The 14,667-nt window shown below is 37.5% G+C and overlaps 2 protein-coding genes across 5 annotated transcripts; one reads left to right on the top strand and one right to left on the bottom strand.

Annotated features, from left to right (window-relative positions):
• The first annotated feature begins 461 nt into the window (after positions 1-461).
• LOC106159959 (uncharacterized) lies at positions 462-8,657 on the top strand. Of its 4 annotated transcripts, XM_013536445.2 has the most exons (9): positions 462-657; positions 1,440-1,601; positions 2,216-2,324; positions 3,140-3,283; positions 3,691-3,892; positions 4,613-4,998; positions 5,590-5,722; positions 6,347-6,527; positions 7,754-8,657. In XM_013536445.2, the coding sequence occupies exons 3-9, from the start codon at positions 2,261-2,263 to the stop codon at positions 8,411-8,413; spliced, it is 1,770 nt and encodes a 589-aa protein (XP_013391899.2). In that variant the 5' UTR covers positions 462-657; positions 1,440-1,601; positions 2,216-2,260; the 3' UTR covers positions 8,414-8,657. The 4 variants fall into 4 exon arrangements, with proteins under 4 accessions (XP_013391899.2, XP_086869914.1, XP_013391906.2 ...); XM_087013788.1 differs by lacking the exon at positions 2,216-2,324; XM_013536452.2 differs by lacking the exons at positions 462-657; positions 1,440-1,601 and adding an exon at positions 1,693-1,981.
• On the bottom strand, positions 8,466-13,584 carry LOC106163645 (uncharacterized). The gene is made up of 7 exons (XM_013541305.2): positions 13,274-13,584; positions 12,325-12,439; positions 11,427-11,557; positions 10,857-10,944; positions 10,360-10,433; positions 9,774-9,900; positions 8,466-9,265 (listed from the first exon to the last, which is right to left on the bottom strand). The coding sequence occupies exons 1-7, from the start codon at positions 13,546-13,548 to the stop codon at positions 9,203-9,205; spliced, it is 873 nt and encodes a 290-aa protein (XP_013396759.2). The 5' UTR covers positions 13,549-13,584; the 3' UTR covers positions 8,466-9,202.
• Between the last annotated feature and the right edge of the window lie 1,083 nt (positions 13,585-14,667).

The raw sequence follows: 14,667 nt of genomic DNA, 5'->3' as shown, positions 1-14,667 counted from the left end.
CCATCCTCCATTTTTTGACCGTCTTCCGACAGAAAAAATTAGTTACTCATCAATGCAAACTTAGAAATTTGACCGTCTTCCGGAAGACCCAGAAGACAGCCTCAATCCGCCCCTGTATTTCATCCTTTAAAAAAGAGAGACTGGTTTTCATACGTCTGCCCTTGGGCAAAAGTACTTGGATATAGAGCGAAGACACGCCTTCTCGAGTAGCTAGGGGGGTTATTAACTATCGTGAACTGGTTCAGCTTAATTCTACTGTTGAACTACAGCGAGAATCCCCAGCAGAGTTGGACCGACCCAGCTTTTACGATATGTGAATCTAAATGCGCCCTAAATCTTACCCCCCCCCCCCTCGTGTCACAAAGTGTCCCCCAAGGTGTAGCTTCGGGGTATGGGACGTACTGCAGGGGCGGATCCAGACCTATTTACTGACAGCCTTCCAAATTATCTTTGTTGATTCATTCTCCAATTTTGACCGTCGTCCAACATGAAAAATTGGATACCCGTCAATGTAAACTTGGAAATCTGACCGTCTTCCGGAAGACCCAGAAGACGGCCTAAATCCGCCCCTGTACTGTACAAATATCGGCCAGTCACCGTCTCGTCCTTTAGCCCAGTGTTCTGTACGAGTGAAAGTCTCCTGAGACACAAGTTAAGGTAAGCCGCGTCCTAGATTTTGATCCGCGTCCGTCACACTAATCCTAACCTGTTCGAATCGGGGGCGTCTCGATAGTCCGAAGGTTCATTGGTCCGAAAAACGGTAACATTTTTATCGGTTTTTTAATCAAGGGTTCGTTGGTCCGAAGGTTCTGTAGTGAACATTCGGACCAATGAACCTTCGGACTATTGCTACGGCCCCTTTCAATCTAAAGGGGGTGTGTGTGTGGGTCTCTGTTACACGGATCTCCCCATGCAGTTTCTTAATTCAAACCGGAAATAATTAGCTGACGGAATGTCAGCTGTGTGGATCGTTGCAGTCGTCATATTCAGACTATAAGTATAAATGCGCGCTGCTTAGAGTGACGAAAATATAATATATATTGACATCACATTAATCTTTTTGCATTACTTGATTGAATAATGTGGTTCACACAACACAAATGCGTTTTTTTATAGAAAGCATATGTAACAGAGGCTTGCGGACCGCTTGTATTTTTAGATCTTAACTGTTACCTGTAAACTTTTGTCTAGTAATTAAGTACCGGAGCATACCGGAGTACGTTACCGGGTATTGATAGTAAATCCCTATTTATCTACCATTTTTGGGATATAAATCTGTTAAAAGGGTTAAAACGAGCAGGCGATTGTCAGCAAATCGCCAAGTCTCAAAGTGCTTCATTTTAACTAAGACGAATGTAAAATATTCCCTATGTTAAGCGTTAATATGGGAGTTTACAACTGCTTCGGGCGAGGCAATATGTATTAATTTTGTTTCTCAGGGTGTCGCCGTAAGGTTTTCCCGTCACACGCACGGGAAGTGAGATTACGGGGGTCGCCATTCCTGTATTTGGTGCACTATCATTGCCTTGCCTGGTAAAATCAGGATTGAGCAGCCGGGGTACAGTAGGTACAGGGGGATCCAATTAATCTGCTAATTAAAGGTATGTAAAACCCTCTACCAGGGCCACAGATTAACTTTTCACTAGATATTCATAGATATGTCTCTGGTTAAATTCACGGTTATTTTCTATACTGTGCAGTAGCGAAAATGTCAACATAATAATAACTGCGGCCGTGGTACATGTAGAGGGTAGGTATGTAGTGGAAGCGTATGCTTTGAGACTGGTGCTCCTTATGTGAGACCATATGTTTAGAAATATTTGATAACTGCGGTTTTCATGTCGATTATTTTGGCAATCTGCATATGTCTTGATGGACGCTCATCATCCTCTCTCTCTCTCTCTCTCTCTCTCTTTCTCTCTCACACACACCTCTAAAGCGGATTGCGGAGTATATTACTATGGTCACATAATATCTCTAGGTATGTACCGTCAAATATTGTTCGTTTTTTAGAGGATACTTTCATCGGCTAGGTTATGTTATAAGAATAAAGTACAGTATTCCTTCTTCCATCAACAACGAATATTGAAAGAGTGAGAGAAAGAGACTCATTTTCTGATGAAGATACTCTAGACAGACGGTGAAATATTGGAAGTACACAATTTCAATATTAATTGTTGATTGAAGAAAATTTACTCAATTTCTTATTTTGCAGACTCAGGGCAACATTACGTGACTGTGTTACCATCACAACATTAAAATGGATTACCGCAGACGTCTGCTTGTTTTGGTTTTTGTTCTTTTCAAAGATGTTTATCCAGAAGGTAGGTCCTGCACGTTGATACAGAATATCGGGTAGTTCAAAAAAGTTACTTATTTAAAAGTTCAAAAACTTCAACATTTTTTGAGATAATTTGGGATATTATAGGAAAATGATGTCTTTAATAAATACTGAAAATTTCACAAATATTTAAAAAAAAAACGCAAGTCAAAAATACCATGTAGGCCTATGTGACTCCTGACAGGTTGTGACACTGCAGCATGTGTCTTTGTTTTAATGATCATATCAAAACCGTTTAACATTTAATGGTTGACCAATGTTTCAAAAAATTATGAAATTATTTCAAATGCGTGTGAACTGTTAAAGTAATCAAATTTTAAAAATTAGTATTGTTTTTGGTCCTCCCGATATTTGCTAGTTCTTCAGTCCTTTTGATCTTACTTGGGGGGGGGGGGATGGAAAAGGATCCATGAAAAATCTGTATTGAATGTTATATGTTGATGTTATATTAGATACCCGTATAAGCTTTATAATACAAGATATGTAATCTGGACTTTTAAGTGCACCTCGGGCGATATGATTTTTCTGAGGCCTGCAAAACAACATATTGGCCAAAGCCAAAGTTAAAAATTCTATAATATTAAAAAGATTTTTACTGTGTGTGGCTTTATAATATATTATACAAAAAATGTCGTACCTTTAGGCGACACTCTTATATCTTAGGCGACACTTTATATATCCAAACGTTCAATATCTATTATCTTCTATTTCACCAATTCGTGACAGGCCCTGCAGAAAATTTCGGACTCGATCATCAATACCGCTGAAATAAAATAAGCAATTTTATTTATAATTTAGGAAGTAAAGTCAAGACCAAGCTCTATCATGAGCAGTGGCGTCCTCAGTACCACTTTACAGCCGAAGTGAATATGATGAACGATCCGTGTGGCCTGGTAGCGTATGGCGGGAAATGGCATTTGTTTTATCAATATGATCCGGTTGGTAAGTGTTCACATTTTACCAGTTATCCGGTTTGTGACATTTGCATGTGATAATATATGATTTATCTTCAGTTTAATCCGGTATGATATAAATAATATAATCCTTCGATAACGTTGCTGTTGTCTTCAACTTGATCAGATCGTTATGAGTTATGACAATATAATCAGATTGATGTGCATTTAGACGTGACACATACAGTACACGTATATTGTATCAGTTTAACCGGTAACTGCGCATTTAAAATTCTAAAATGCACCTCCCCAATAAAGCGGCCCAACAAGTCATTTACTAGGCTCCTATGTAGAATTCTAAGCAAAGGTTAAATACAGTATAAATGTGCATATATATATATATATATATATATATATATATATATATATATATATATATATATACTTTAATTACAGGGGTAAAACCCAACAGGTACACCAGCTGGGGTCATGCGGTCAGCGATGATTTAATTCACTGGGATCACTGGCCGCTGGCCATTCCCGAGACCGTAGGCGTGGTTGCATACAGCGGAAGTACGGTGGTGGATGTGCACAATACCACTGGCTTTTCTTGCAATGGTGCTGTCCCCCTGGTGGCTGTTTTTGCTGGAGACAATTGGTAGGTCAAATGAAAAGTAAATATTACATGAATATCGCGATCTCTTTTCTTCAGATTTTCATTATCTTCTTTTTTATTTTTATTTTTTCAATTTTTTTTTTTCAATTTTTTTTTTTTTCTTTTTTTTTTTTTTTTTTTTTTTTTGCAAATGAGCAATTTCTGTACCAGCTTCTATTTGGTACGTTCCTTGACTTGTTAATTAGAAAAACCAGACTCTAGTTTAAGGTTATCATTTTGAAATTAAAAATTTGACTGTTGCGGTTCCAGATCCAAACACAAAGTAAATTAACAAAACGATAAACAACAATAGTTTGGTATCATTTCACCTTTTAAACCTGGCATATAAATGGTCAATTTAGATGTGCATAAAAGAATTATTACGTATACAGGTACATGTAGCTCAGAATTCAAAGATGGCAAAAGTGGTACGTAAAACCATTTGAATACATTCAATGCACTTAAAACCTTTATATACAGAAGTTATTTATAAAGAAAAGTTAACAACCTCTTTTTTACTATGCAAGTGATGAATATTCCAGGAAAATTTACCGCCCCAAGATCTCTGGCGTACTGTGTCCCTTAATGCTACTCTCTGACCACAGGGTGCGCTAGTTGTCTGCTGCAAAATACATTGTACTTAAATTTTGTACATTTTACTACATGTATTTTAGAGGCCCTTTATATCAGAGGGATATCATAATGCATACTTTCGGATCTTAGGTACACACATGCGGCGGACGAACGATTATCCTATAGTTTAGATGGAGGTATGACATGGACCAAGTATGTCAATAACCCGGTGCTTAGCAACGGCCACACCCATTTCCGAGATCCGAAAGTATTTTGGTACGAACCGACAAAACGGTGGATCATGGCCGTAGCCCAAGCGCAAGGAAGAATTCGCTTTCATTTCTACTCATCGCCAAATCTAAAAAACTGGACGCACTTGAGTGAGATGGGACCAGATGGGACAATTCCAAATAAGGAGTGGGAGTGTCCTGACTTGTTTCAGCTACCAATCGAAGGAGAGAATACTAAAAAGTGGGTGGTGCCAGTGGTGACAGGGATTGGATCCGTGCCAAGAAGATCTGTGCTGTATTTTGTAGGTATGTGAACTTGTAAAAAGGGTAAAATATTTAGAAAGTAGCAGACAGCAGTTTCCCGAGATTCAGGAAAGTCAAGAACGGTGAGCGAAATTGATCCAAATCACATCAAATGAGCGTAGACGCTAAGAATATAACCCTTTAATCTTTTATGCATTTTAAATTTAACTAATTTTTAATAATTATAAGATCTTATTTTGAAAATCAGTTCATATTAAATTTTTTTAAAATAATTTTGAACAGTTATATGTGTGTATGTGTTGAAGTTCGTGTGTGTGCTTAATGCTTATTACACCCTTAACGTCAACTTTTTAATTTACCTTAATACTAGTATTTACTGCCAGCTTATATGGAGTGTTTTTTATGTTCATGAGAACTGTTAATTGACGGATATTGTTTTCGTCTTATGGAGGTTTATAAGGGCAGATTCCCATACAGATAAGTTAATTAATAGCACAGAAAACATAAATAATAATTACAATCAATCAAAATTAATTTTAAGGGCAAAAATGTGAATTGTTTTGTGATGTATTGCATTTGGGCTGCAATTCATATTGCATAACACTGCTTGATTGAAACAAATAATATTTATAGGTGAATTTGATGGAACTAGCTACAAGTCCGACAAGCCTAAAGCAAAGTTGATGGACTACGGTCAAGACTTTACAGCCGGCAATACCTGGAACAATCACATAGACAATAGGCGGCTATACATTGCCTGGATGTGGTAGGTTCAGTATATCATGGGCGAATTCTAGAGAGTGCATAGCGGACGCTTATCGGTATGAAAGCCGCTCCCTATACGTTTTAAATACCCCCCCCCCAAAATAAATAAATGAATAAATAATTTTTAAAAAATAAAAAAAACGAGACAAAACACTGCATATTATTTTGTTGTTATAGTTAAATTGTAACCGTCATATGTTTTGCATAATCTTTTATCCTTGTGCGTGACCCAACCAATGTACCTGTACTTGTAATCCAACTCTTTTTGGAGATTCTCCATAAGTGTTATCTACCCTCTACCTGTTGTTGACAACAGACCAACATGGCCGTCTATTTATCTAGAGACATATCTGTGCATATCTGTGGGAAATCAATCTGTCACCCTGGTAGAGGGTAAGTGTTATCACTGTGATCGGCTTAAACTTCTGACACGCCTCTTCGAGCTGCTAGGGGGTAATTCAGCCTAGCGCACACAACAATTAATTATCCCCTAGCTATTCAAGGAGGCGCGTCAGATATTTAAACTGATTACACTAAATGCAATTAAACGAGAATCCCCGCAGGGTTGGATCGATCCAGCTGGTATAATATTTGAATGTGAACGAGGTCTTACTCCTATCTTTAGTGTCTGGGAGACCTGTTCGTCCATACCCACCACACCCTTCATTGGAGCTCAGAGCATGATCAGGGAGCTCTTCCTCGAGAGAGAAAACAACGAGGTGTTGCTGGTTCAGAGGCCCATTAAAGAGATGGAGATGCTGCGTGTGAAGAAAACGTTGGAAGTCACCAACACGGATATTGCCAGTGTAAGTTGTTTAAGGTTGCGGATATGTGTGGGGGTGACAGGAACGTGCCCATCTTATTTTAAAACCAGCCAAGATATATCACTATGTTGCATATCGAAATAGCTTATCACATCATATTTTCTTTTCATGTCCTTATTTTATTACATAAATCCTTAAAATGGTTGGATGGAATGGATGGAATGTTGGATAGGGGAGTGGTTGTATGGATGAGAGAGTGGATAAACAAGTGCCCTGACTTAAGGGCGAAAATAATTTAAAACAAAAACAAAAAAACACAGATATACAGATGAAAAGGCAGATACAATTTATGCTTCCCACAGATACACAGCTGGACAGACAGTCAGACCGGTAAAAAATACAATTAGGAAACTATCATGTATCGTCAGTATTGCATTGTGAAACAAGAATCCACCAACTTAAACATAATAATCGAAATAAAATACTGTCGGGCATCGGAGCGGCCTAAAACTTGGCACGCTTACCGCAAATACTGCAGGCTACATCATCCCGTCGCTCGTTTGTAAATTCCGTGCATGGCATACATGTACGCACAATCAAACCGTAAATCAAAATTCCACCTCTGATGTTTATTTCGGTCCTCTCCACAATCCAATTCAGGAAATGACGTAACCGCAGAGGTCGTATTGTCCAATGGCATGGCTTCTTTTTCTTAATTGGAGGTTAGAGTGGACCGAAATAAACATCAGAGGTGGAATTTTGATTTACGGTTTGATTGTGCGTATGCCATGCACGGAATTTACAAACGAGCGACGGGATGATATAGCCTGCAGTATTTGCGGTAAGCGTGCCAAGTTTTAGACCGCTCCGCTGCCCGGCAGTATTTTATTTCGATTATTATGTTTAAGTTGGTGGATTCTTGTTTCACAAGCTTACTCTATTTTATTGTCTCTATGGAGGTATATGGGGACTTTACGACATTCGGTTTGAAGGCTTTAACCACTTGTTATAGTTTATTTTTGCATTGTATTGGATTAATGTGGCAGTCTAAGGTTGTCCTAGGTGGTTTTCAAGTTTATGCACCGGGTTTTAATATCATTTAGCGATTTTACGACAACCGTTTACTATCCAATCAAGGTGACAGCTGAGCGTGTATTATCCATGTATTCAATGACTCAAACTATCCATCATTATTATTATACCCCACGTTACGAATATACATAGGACTTCAATATGTTGATGTGTTTTAATAAGTTTGCTATTGTCAGGTACAAAAGAAGCTCAGCGAGCAGCCGTTACGGGGGCGGCTGCTGGAAATCAAGGCGGAAATAAGACCCAAAGCTGGAACAAAAGACGTCGGCATAATTGTCATGAAAGGCGCCAAAGAAGAAACAAGAATCGGATACAGGCACACGAAGAGCTCTAGATCTGTTTACATCGACCGCACGTCGTCTGGCTTCATGCACCCGAAAATGAGTCGTGTTGATCTCGCGCCAGTTGTTTTACAGAATGGCGTCGTAAAACTTTGGATCTTCGTGGACTGGTCCTCCGTGGAACTCTTTGCCAACAACGGGCGCCAAGTTATAACAAGTAGGATTTTTCCAAACGAGACGAGCGATGGTGTTGATGTCTACGTCTCTGGGTCTGACGTGGATATTGTAACCATGGAGATATACGAGTTGAAAACCACGTGGGATCGCTACTGGCCGGATATGAAACCACGTGACTCCAAACCAGTAAAACTAGGTACAGTTGTTAAACTTGCGAGCCAAAGTGACCGTGACTTACAAGCACGTGCCTCACAAAATTCAGAGACTTGTTTTAAGCAACTTATGTATAACGTTATGTATTTGGATGCCATAGTTATTTTTGCTGTCTTTATTTTCATGACCCGTAGGGGGCGTTTAAGATGGTTTCCCTTAAGATAGGGACGTTTTTGGCTTAAGCAGCCAAACATTATTTCATAGTTATCATCGTTCATACCGTACATGCAGTTTATTTCTTCTTATCTGTCATCAGTTGTATAAAAGCATATGTAGCTTATCTAAATGTGGTAATTTTGCCACTGGTAAGGATTATTTAAGCATTAAGCAAGAAAAACGTCATTCTAATTGCATACACCTTAACACACACTGCTAATGGAGAGCGTTTAGTTCGATATTTATATATATACATATATATATATATATATATAACAAAGCTGAAATTGTTCACTTAACGTAAAACCAACGAAAGGGCGACAAAATATGTTTCAAGGAGAATTTTGCACGTAAAATATACTGCTTTTGTATTGAAAAGCGATCATTTTTTTGTCAAATTATATGCATGCGAATTATGAATAAAATCATTGTTTTGAAGGTACAAACATGACAGTGCTATTCAGGCAGTTGATCAATCAATACATGACGTCGACCCATCTCTACTGGTAACCTTTGCTAGGCACCATTGTTACTCAGGGCCATTGTTGCTAGGTAACATTACTTTGTTGCTAAGTAACAGTCTTCTCGTCCAATCATATGGACAGTTTATAAAGATTTTCAGACATCCAGATGACATCTCCTCTTAAATCTTTTTTTGGACTTGCACTGTCTGCCTCAAGATAATTACAGCGAATAACCATAGCGAATGTACCGGAAGCAAATAAGTTAAACCTAAATTTCAAATTCAAAAATAGATCTGGGCACACGTGTAATGGCTCTTAGTTTTTGCAGTTGACGTTATACTTTTTGGTATGAGCCCTGACCGGATTTGCACCCGCGGAACAAGAAGAAGCACCCGTCCTGCAAAACAAAAATTACAAGTATGTTGTCAAAGATAATGCAGTTATCGACAATATTGCTTTTAATAATTGGTGTATGTTGGCGATATAACATAGAATGAATATAACAAGTAAATTATTGAAAACAATAGATGGATGACTTAATAAATGATAAATAAATAATCAACAAATAAATAAACACTAAAATAGATAGTTTGATAAATAGACCGATAAATACAGGGATGAGGTCATGGGGGAAAGGTAAATATAATATTTACACGTTTGAAAACTATTTTTTTACAAAAGAAATGCGTTAAAATATTTCTTAGGAAGCTTGTTTCAATGAGCAAATGTGGGTCTTACTGTTTCCAATAAAATGTCTATGAAATACCAATCATAACTTAACAAGGAAAAGATAAAGAAAATCGCATACCCACAGGGTCTTATGATACTAAACTTCTCAAGGGGAATTTCAATTGAATTGTTCACGGTGTGGTTTGATGCTCACATTACTATTACATCTACATTACCTTCACAAGAAATGGAAATCCCGTCCAAAAGTTTTTATTGGGGATCATGTCAGTACCACGTGCCTTGTAGTACGCCACCATTACAAACATGCCAAGGAAAAAATACAGAAATGCCACCACGATAAATCTGAAAGTACAACAAAAAAGGCTTCAAATTTATAGAGAAAGTACTTTTTACTTAAAAGTGTTTGCGACGGATTTTCTTATTCTTTATTTCCTTACGCCATTCACCATTGCGTCTGCAATTAAAGAAAAAAAGAGCAAAGTTTGTGCTTCATAAGCAGCTTTCTATAAATGTGTATATACGGTTGTTCAAGTTTCCAACTAGCTCTTAACGCCATATCGCCAAATCAACGTGAAGACACAAATTTTGCGAAATACCAAAATTTCGATCCAAAGAACTTCTAGAACTGTTTTACCCGCTGCCAATAATACATTCTCTTCCAACAAATGACGACTGGGGTATGGTTGGAATTGGAAACTCGTAATAAGGATACCATTTCAATTCATAAATATATTCACATAATAATAATAATAATAATAATAATAATAATAATATTTATTATTATAAATAGTAAGCTCTCACATTATAATCAGAATGGTTCCCCCGCTCAGTCCACTTTTGCCTACGCATGCGTATTTGGTGGTAAGTTTGAATGTCTGCAGTGATAAAAAAAATGGTCACGCTAAAACGTTTCTCTTTCCCTTTTCCGTTTCAGTTATAAAACGTCTTTTGTCTCTTTATGTTTAATTGTCTTATTACTAATTGCTTCTTTATTTCTTTTTTTAAAATCAAACTTTCTACAATATAATTATGTAGTAGTTCACTTAGCCGTATACATGTACATGTACTATATTGCTCACTTCACGCAACACACAGCTTATGACGCAAGGCCCACAAGTGCCCACGTCGAATACAGATTAAATCATGTTCAGGGAATATTTTGAATGACAATAATCTATGATAAGATATACAAAATAAAAGCACTTTGATTCAGTAACGTAGTTATGTCTTTTTAAAGTATTTTTTAAGTCGGAATTAAATGGAAATAATATAATAATTTAGGCCCCACATCAACTCACGTGGACATTTATATTATTTTGATCTTCGCCTATGACGTCAAGCTTTGAATCGACGTTTCTGTCACATATCAGCGTGAATTTGGCATTCCTATCGAAAAAATAAATATAATTTTACAAACAAATTGAATTGAAGGCAATCTGAAACAAATAGGCTGTTCAGTTATACAAGCAATTCTACTCAGGTTTTATTTACGTTTTTAAGTCTTAAGTTGTTTTTGGCATCTGTAAGCCTTACCAAAAGCTAAGGGACCGTTCAGAATGATTTATGTCGACCTAGCTTATATGCACACCAACTCCACGGGCACTCTGATCGCTGAATGCAATCAGATACAAACTGACACACCTCCTCCTTGCGTAGAGTAGATTAACACATATACAGTACACTCACTACGCGTGAATAATTAAAAATTAAATTAAACAACCACATCTAAGCCTTGTGTGCTCAACATCATTTGTAGAATAAGCTATACACACCACTCATCAACAAGCTGCATGAGACATCCACACGTGCTTCACGAGCATTTCTCCGACCAGTGGCGCATCTATTGTGGTAGAAAACAGTAACTTTACCTGTTTGAACCTGTGTCAGTGTAAGTTAAAACCACCTGTCCAGCGTCGTCATTGGTGAAGGTTGCAGATTCCTGCTTTCCAAGAGAGTAGCCATAAGTGTACGATGTGCCTGACCCATAGATTTGACATACCTAGGGAGGAAACGGTTAGGTGAATACTTTAATATTTAGGATTAAATGGTGAGATTATTATTATTATTATTATTATTATTATTATTATTATTATTAATTCTGACTGTGCAGTGCGCTGTTGCATAGAATATCATTTTTATTGTGATATGGGTAGACCCATACCCCGACCCTTACACGTTTTTTCACCATACATCACATTTCTCAAGAACAACAGTTTATAAACTAAAATAAAAATAACAATGAGGATATACATGTAAGGACACGCTTGTAAAGACAACACCGGTGTTTTATCATATCTTATCTTATCGTGTGCGCACATTGTCTACATAAAGGGATACAATATGCGTTACAACTTCGTACAGCAAATTAAACTAAAATAATAAATTCTTCAAAATTAAAAAAAAAAACTTCCTAATTAGGAATTTTAATTAAAAGGCAAATCCTTTCTCAAAACAACTAAGGAAGTAACAATCTATAAATATTTTTTTTCTGAGTTCAAAATGTCAATTTTTATCGTCAGCAGTAAAATACACTAGTATCCGTGTCTAGATTGAATGATTGATAAAAATGTTATTGTATATAAAATATATGAGGCATTGCCGAGAAATAATAATAATAAATGATTATGAAAAATGTAAAAAAAAAAAATTAATAAATAAAGCGACTACATAGTATCTTCAATTTTCTTCCATTCAGGTACATTTTCATGTTTACAATCAATATAAATTGAAATGAAGTAAAGCCACGATACATAGAAGCAAGCTTACCGCGATGTTGTTGCAAACAGCATTGGAAGATTGAACCGGCTCTGTGAAATCCGTACATGGGTTCCAGGAATAGACGGCGTAATCAGCAGGGGCCGTTGGCGCAACGTCCTTGAATCTGAAACACGAAGGTCTGACGTTATATGATTAGATATTTGATCTGATATACATTCATAACACAGCGTTATCAGTTGTTGCTAGTATCAGTATACAATGTTGGGAGATACCAGCACGTTATAAACGTGTGATGGTCTACGTGTTATAGATATTGTCGTTATAGATAAGTCGTGATGGTGGGGAAATGCATACTCCATAACACCCGTCCACCCCAGCACCCTCAACTCCTTCAAACAGTAATTGTGAGTTTGTTTCACTAAAATAAAAAAAATTCTAAAATGTACACACCGTTATTTCTTAAAGGCTTTCTAGGAACCTCCCGCCTTTTGTATTTACATGTATATCTTTTTCTGTCTAGAAGAGATAGACAATTATTTTTCACCATTAAATAAAAGTAAAATGACAGAAAAATCAACAAAATTTTGTGTCAATTTATCTGGACTAATATCGATCATTGATCAATAGAATGGCTCGATGAATCCAAATTATTTAAACGAGCAGGCTACTCCCGAACATCAGGACACAGAGAAAATTCGAAAGTCAGTTCAGAAATATGGCCAATCTTGGAGGCCTATGCCAATATGGGATCAGCCTCTACCACTGGTCTACACTCTACCAGGGTGGCAGATTATATAGGGAAAAACGGAAAAAATCTACACAGAGCCAAATGACTGTCTATTTATCTAGAGACACATCTGTGAATATCTGTGAAAAATCAATCTGTCGCCCTTGTAGAAGGTACCACTGGTCCATGTTTTAAGTCATATATCGCATACGGATACTTTGCTATGAACTTTTTAAACACGAACCTCCTAGCTAGGTAGCTAGCACTCACCTGGGTGATCCGTCTGAGTTAGCCAAAGGCGAAAGATCAATGTCGCCTTCACTACTGGAACAACTGCACGGTCCCGTCTTCGTACATTTTAACGTAGCGCCGCCGCCAAAACAAAGCAGTAGCAGGTACGGCACTAACACAAAACCTGCAGTACTGGCAGAGTTGCAGGAAGCCATTTTGGGCGGTTTTCTGGACGTGTTACCATTTGTGTCCTGCCTGTGAATTTGTGATTTGAAAGGACACGTGATAAAACCCCCGTGACAGTGGGTTATCATGGGGCGAACACGGTGAGGACAAAGGGAAAGAGAGACAGGTTCGAATCCTGCCAATGCCAATGCCAATTGCCCAAATCACAGTCCTTGAAAATATTCATTTGCTGTGAAGATCTTAGAATCGTGTTTCCTCAAAAATCATTTTCTGTTTGGAGCTATTTCACAATGTTGAAACACCCTGAATTTCAACTATCGCTGGAAACTGATGACGTACACTCTCACTGTGGTTGCCAGTATCGTCAGAGGCATGTTGGTAATAGTAGTTGGCCCCCAATAAACTCTAAGTGTCAGGGTGTGGAATAGATAGGGTATCTGGCCACTTATCTCATATGTTGAATGGACTATTTACTATGAAGCATATGTGTTGAAAGTGAATAGTTGTATAATATTGGCAGATCCAAAATTGTTTTACAAAAAGAATCGAGGGGAGAATGGAGAAGCTTTCGTGAAATTAAAATGGGCGTGACACATGCATTACTGGAGCCTTCTCCACAAAAAAAAAAAAAAAAAAAAAAAAATTAGACCAAAGTTTTAGGCAATTCTGTCCATAACTAAAACGGGCGTGGTTAATGATTCAAAGCAATACTTACTTTATTCGATTGGATTACTATGAATTGATGTTAAACTGGGATTTACCAAATTTAAGGTCTGGAAGTTTAGAATCTAATATCTGGGATTAAGGGACCGAGGGGTTGCTTGTTAAATTGCATTTAGTTTAAGCGTGCGCGAAAAATTAATTAGCTACGGCTAGCAGATACAGTGGACGTGACAGACATTTAGACCGCTTAAACTAAATGCAATTTAGCGAGAATTCCCTCGGTGTTAGATCGATCCTGATAGTACGATAGGGTCTGGGCATGGTCCCTAAATTCTTCAGTGAAACAGACCGTTGTATTCCCCTGCAAATCTATTTGTGCCTGCTATAATCTTTCATCCCACCCTACCCAACTCACCCCACCCCACCCTCATATGTATAGTTAGATTCATTTATTAAAATATAGGAAAAATTAGGGATAAGTGTATTCTCTCACTAAGTTAATAAATTACAGAACTTGCCTTATGGGTAAAACACGTCCAGAAGGCCTACATATTTATTACATCTTTGCGTGTTTTATTTCCTGA

This window comes from Lingula anatina, chromosome 5 (genome assembly GCF_051362555.1).
Source record: "Lingula anatina isolate TDL-2025a chromosome 5, LinAna3.0, whole genome shotgun sequence".
NCBI classification, from domain to species: Eukaryota; Metazoa; Brachiopoda; class Lingulata; order Lingulida; family Lingulidae; genus Lingula; species Lingula anatina.
The sequence above is the reverse complement of the archived record's forward strand: the minus strand, read 5'-3'. Positions and strand labels throughout refer to the sequence as shown.

Coding starts and splice junctions, on each gene's coding strand:
- LOC106159959 (XM_013536445.2), top strand. CDS start 2,261: ATGGATTACCGCAGACGTCTGCTTGTTTTGGTTTTTGTTCTTTTCAAA. Junction 2,325..3,139: donor CAAAGATGTTTATCCAGAAG/GTAGGTCCTGCA, acceptor TTTATAATTTAG/GAAGTAAAGTCAAGACCAAG. Junction 3,284..3,690: donor TTATCAATATGATCCGGTTG/GTAAGTGTTCAC, acceptor CTTTAATTACAG/GGGTAAAACCCAACAGGTAC.
- LOC106163645 (XM_013541305.2), bottom strand. CDS start 13,548: ATGATAACCCACTGTCACGGGGGTTTTATCACGTGTCCTTTCAAATCA. Junction 11,558..12,324: donor CTGTTTGCAACAACATCGCG/GTAAGCTTGCTT, acceptor TTTCCTCCCTAG/GTATGTCAAATCTATGGGTC. Junction 9,901..10,359: donor GGAACCATTCTGATTATAAT/GTGAGAGCTTAC, acceptor TTGTACTTTCAG/ATTTATCGTGGTGGCATTTC.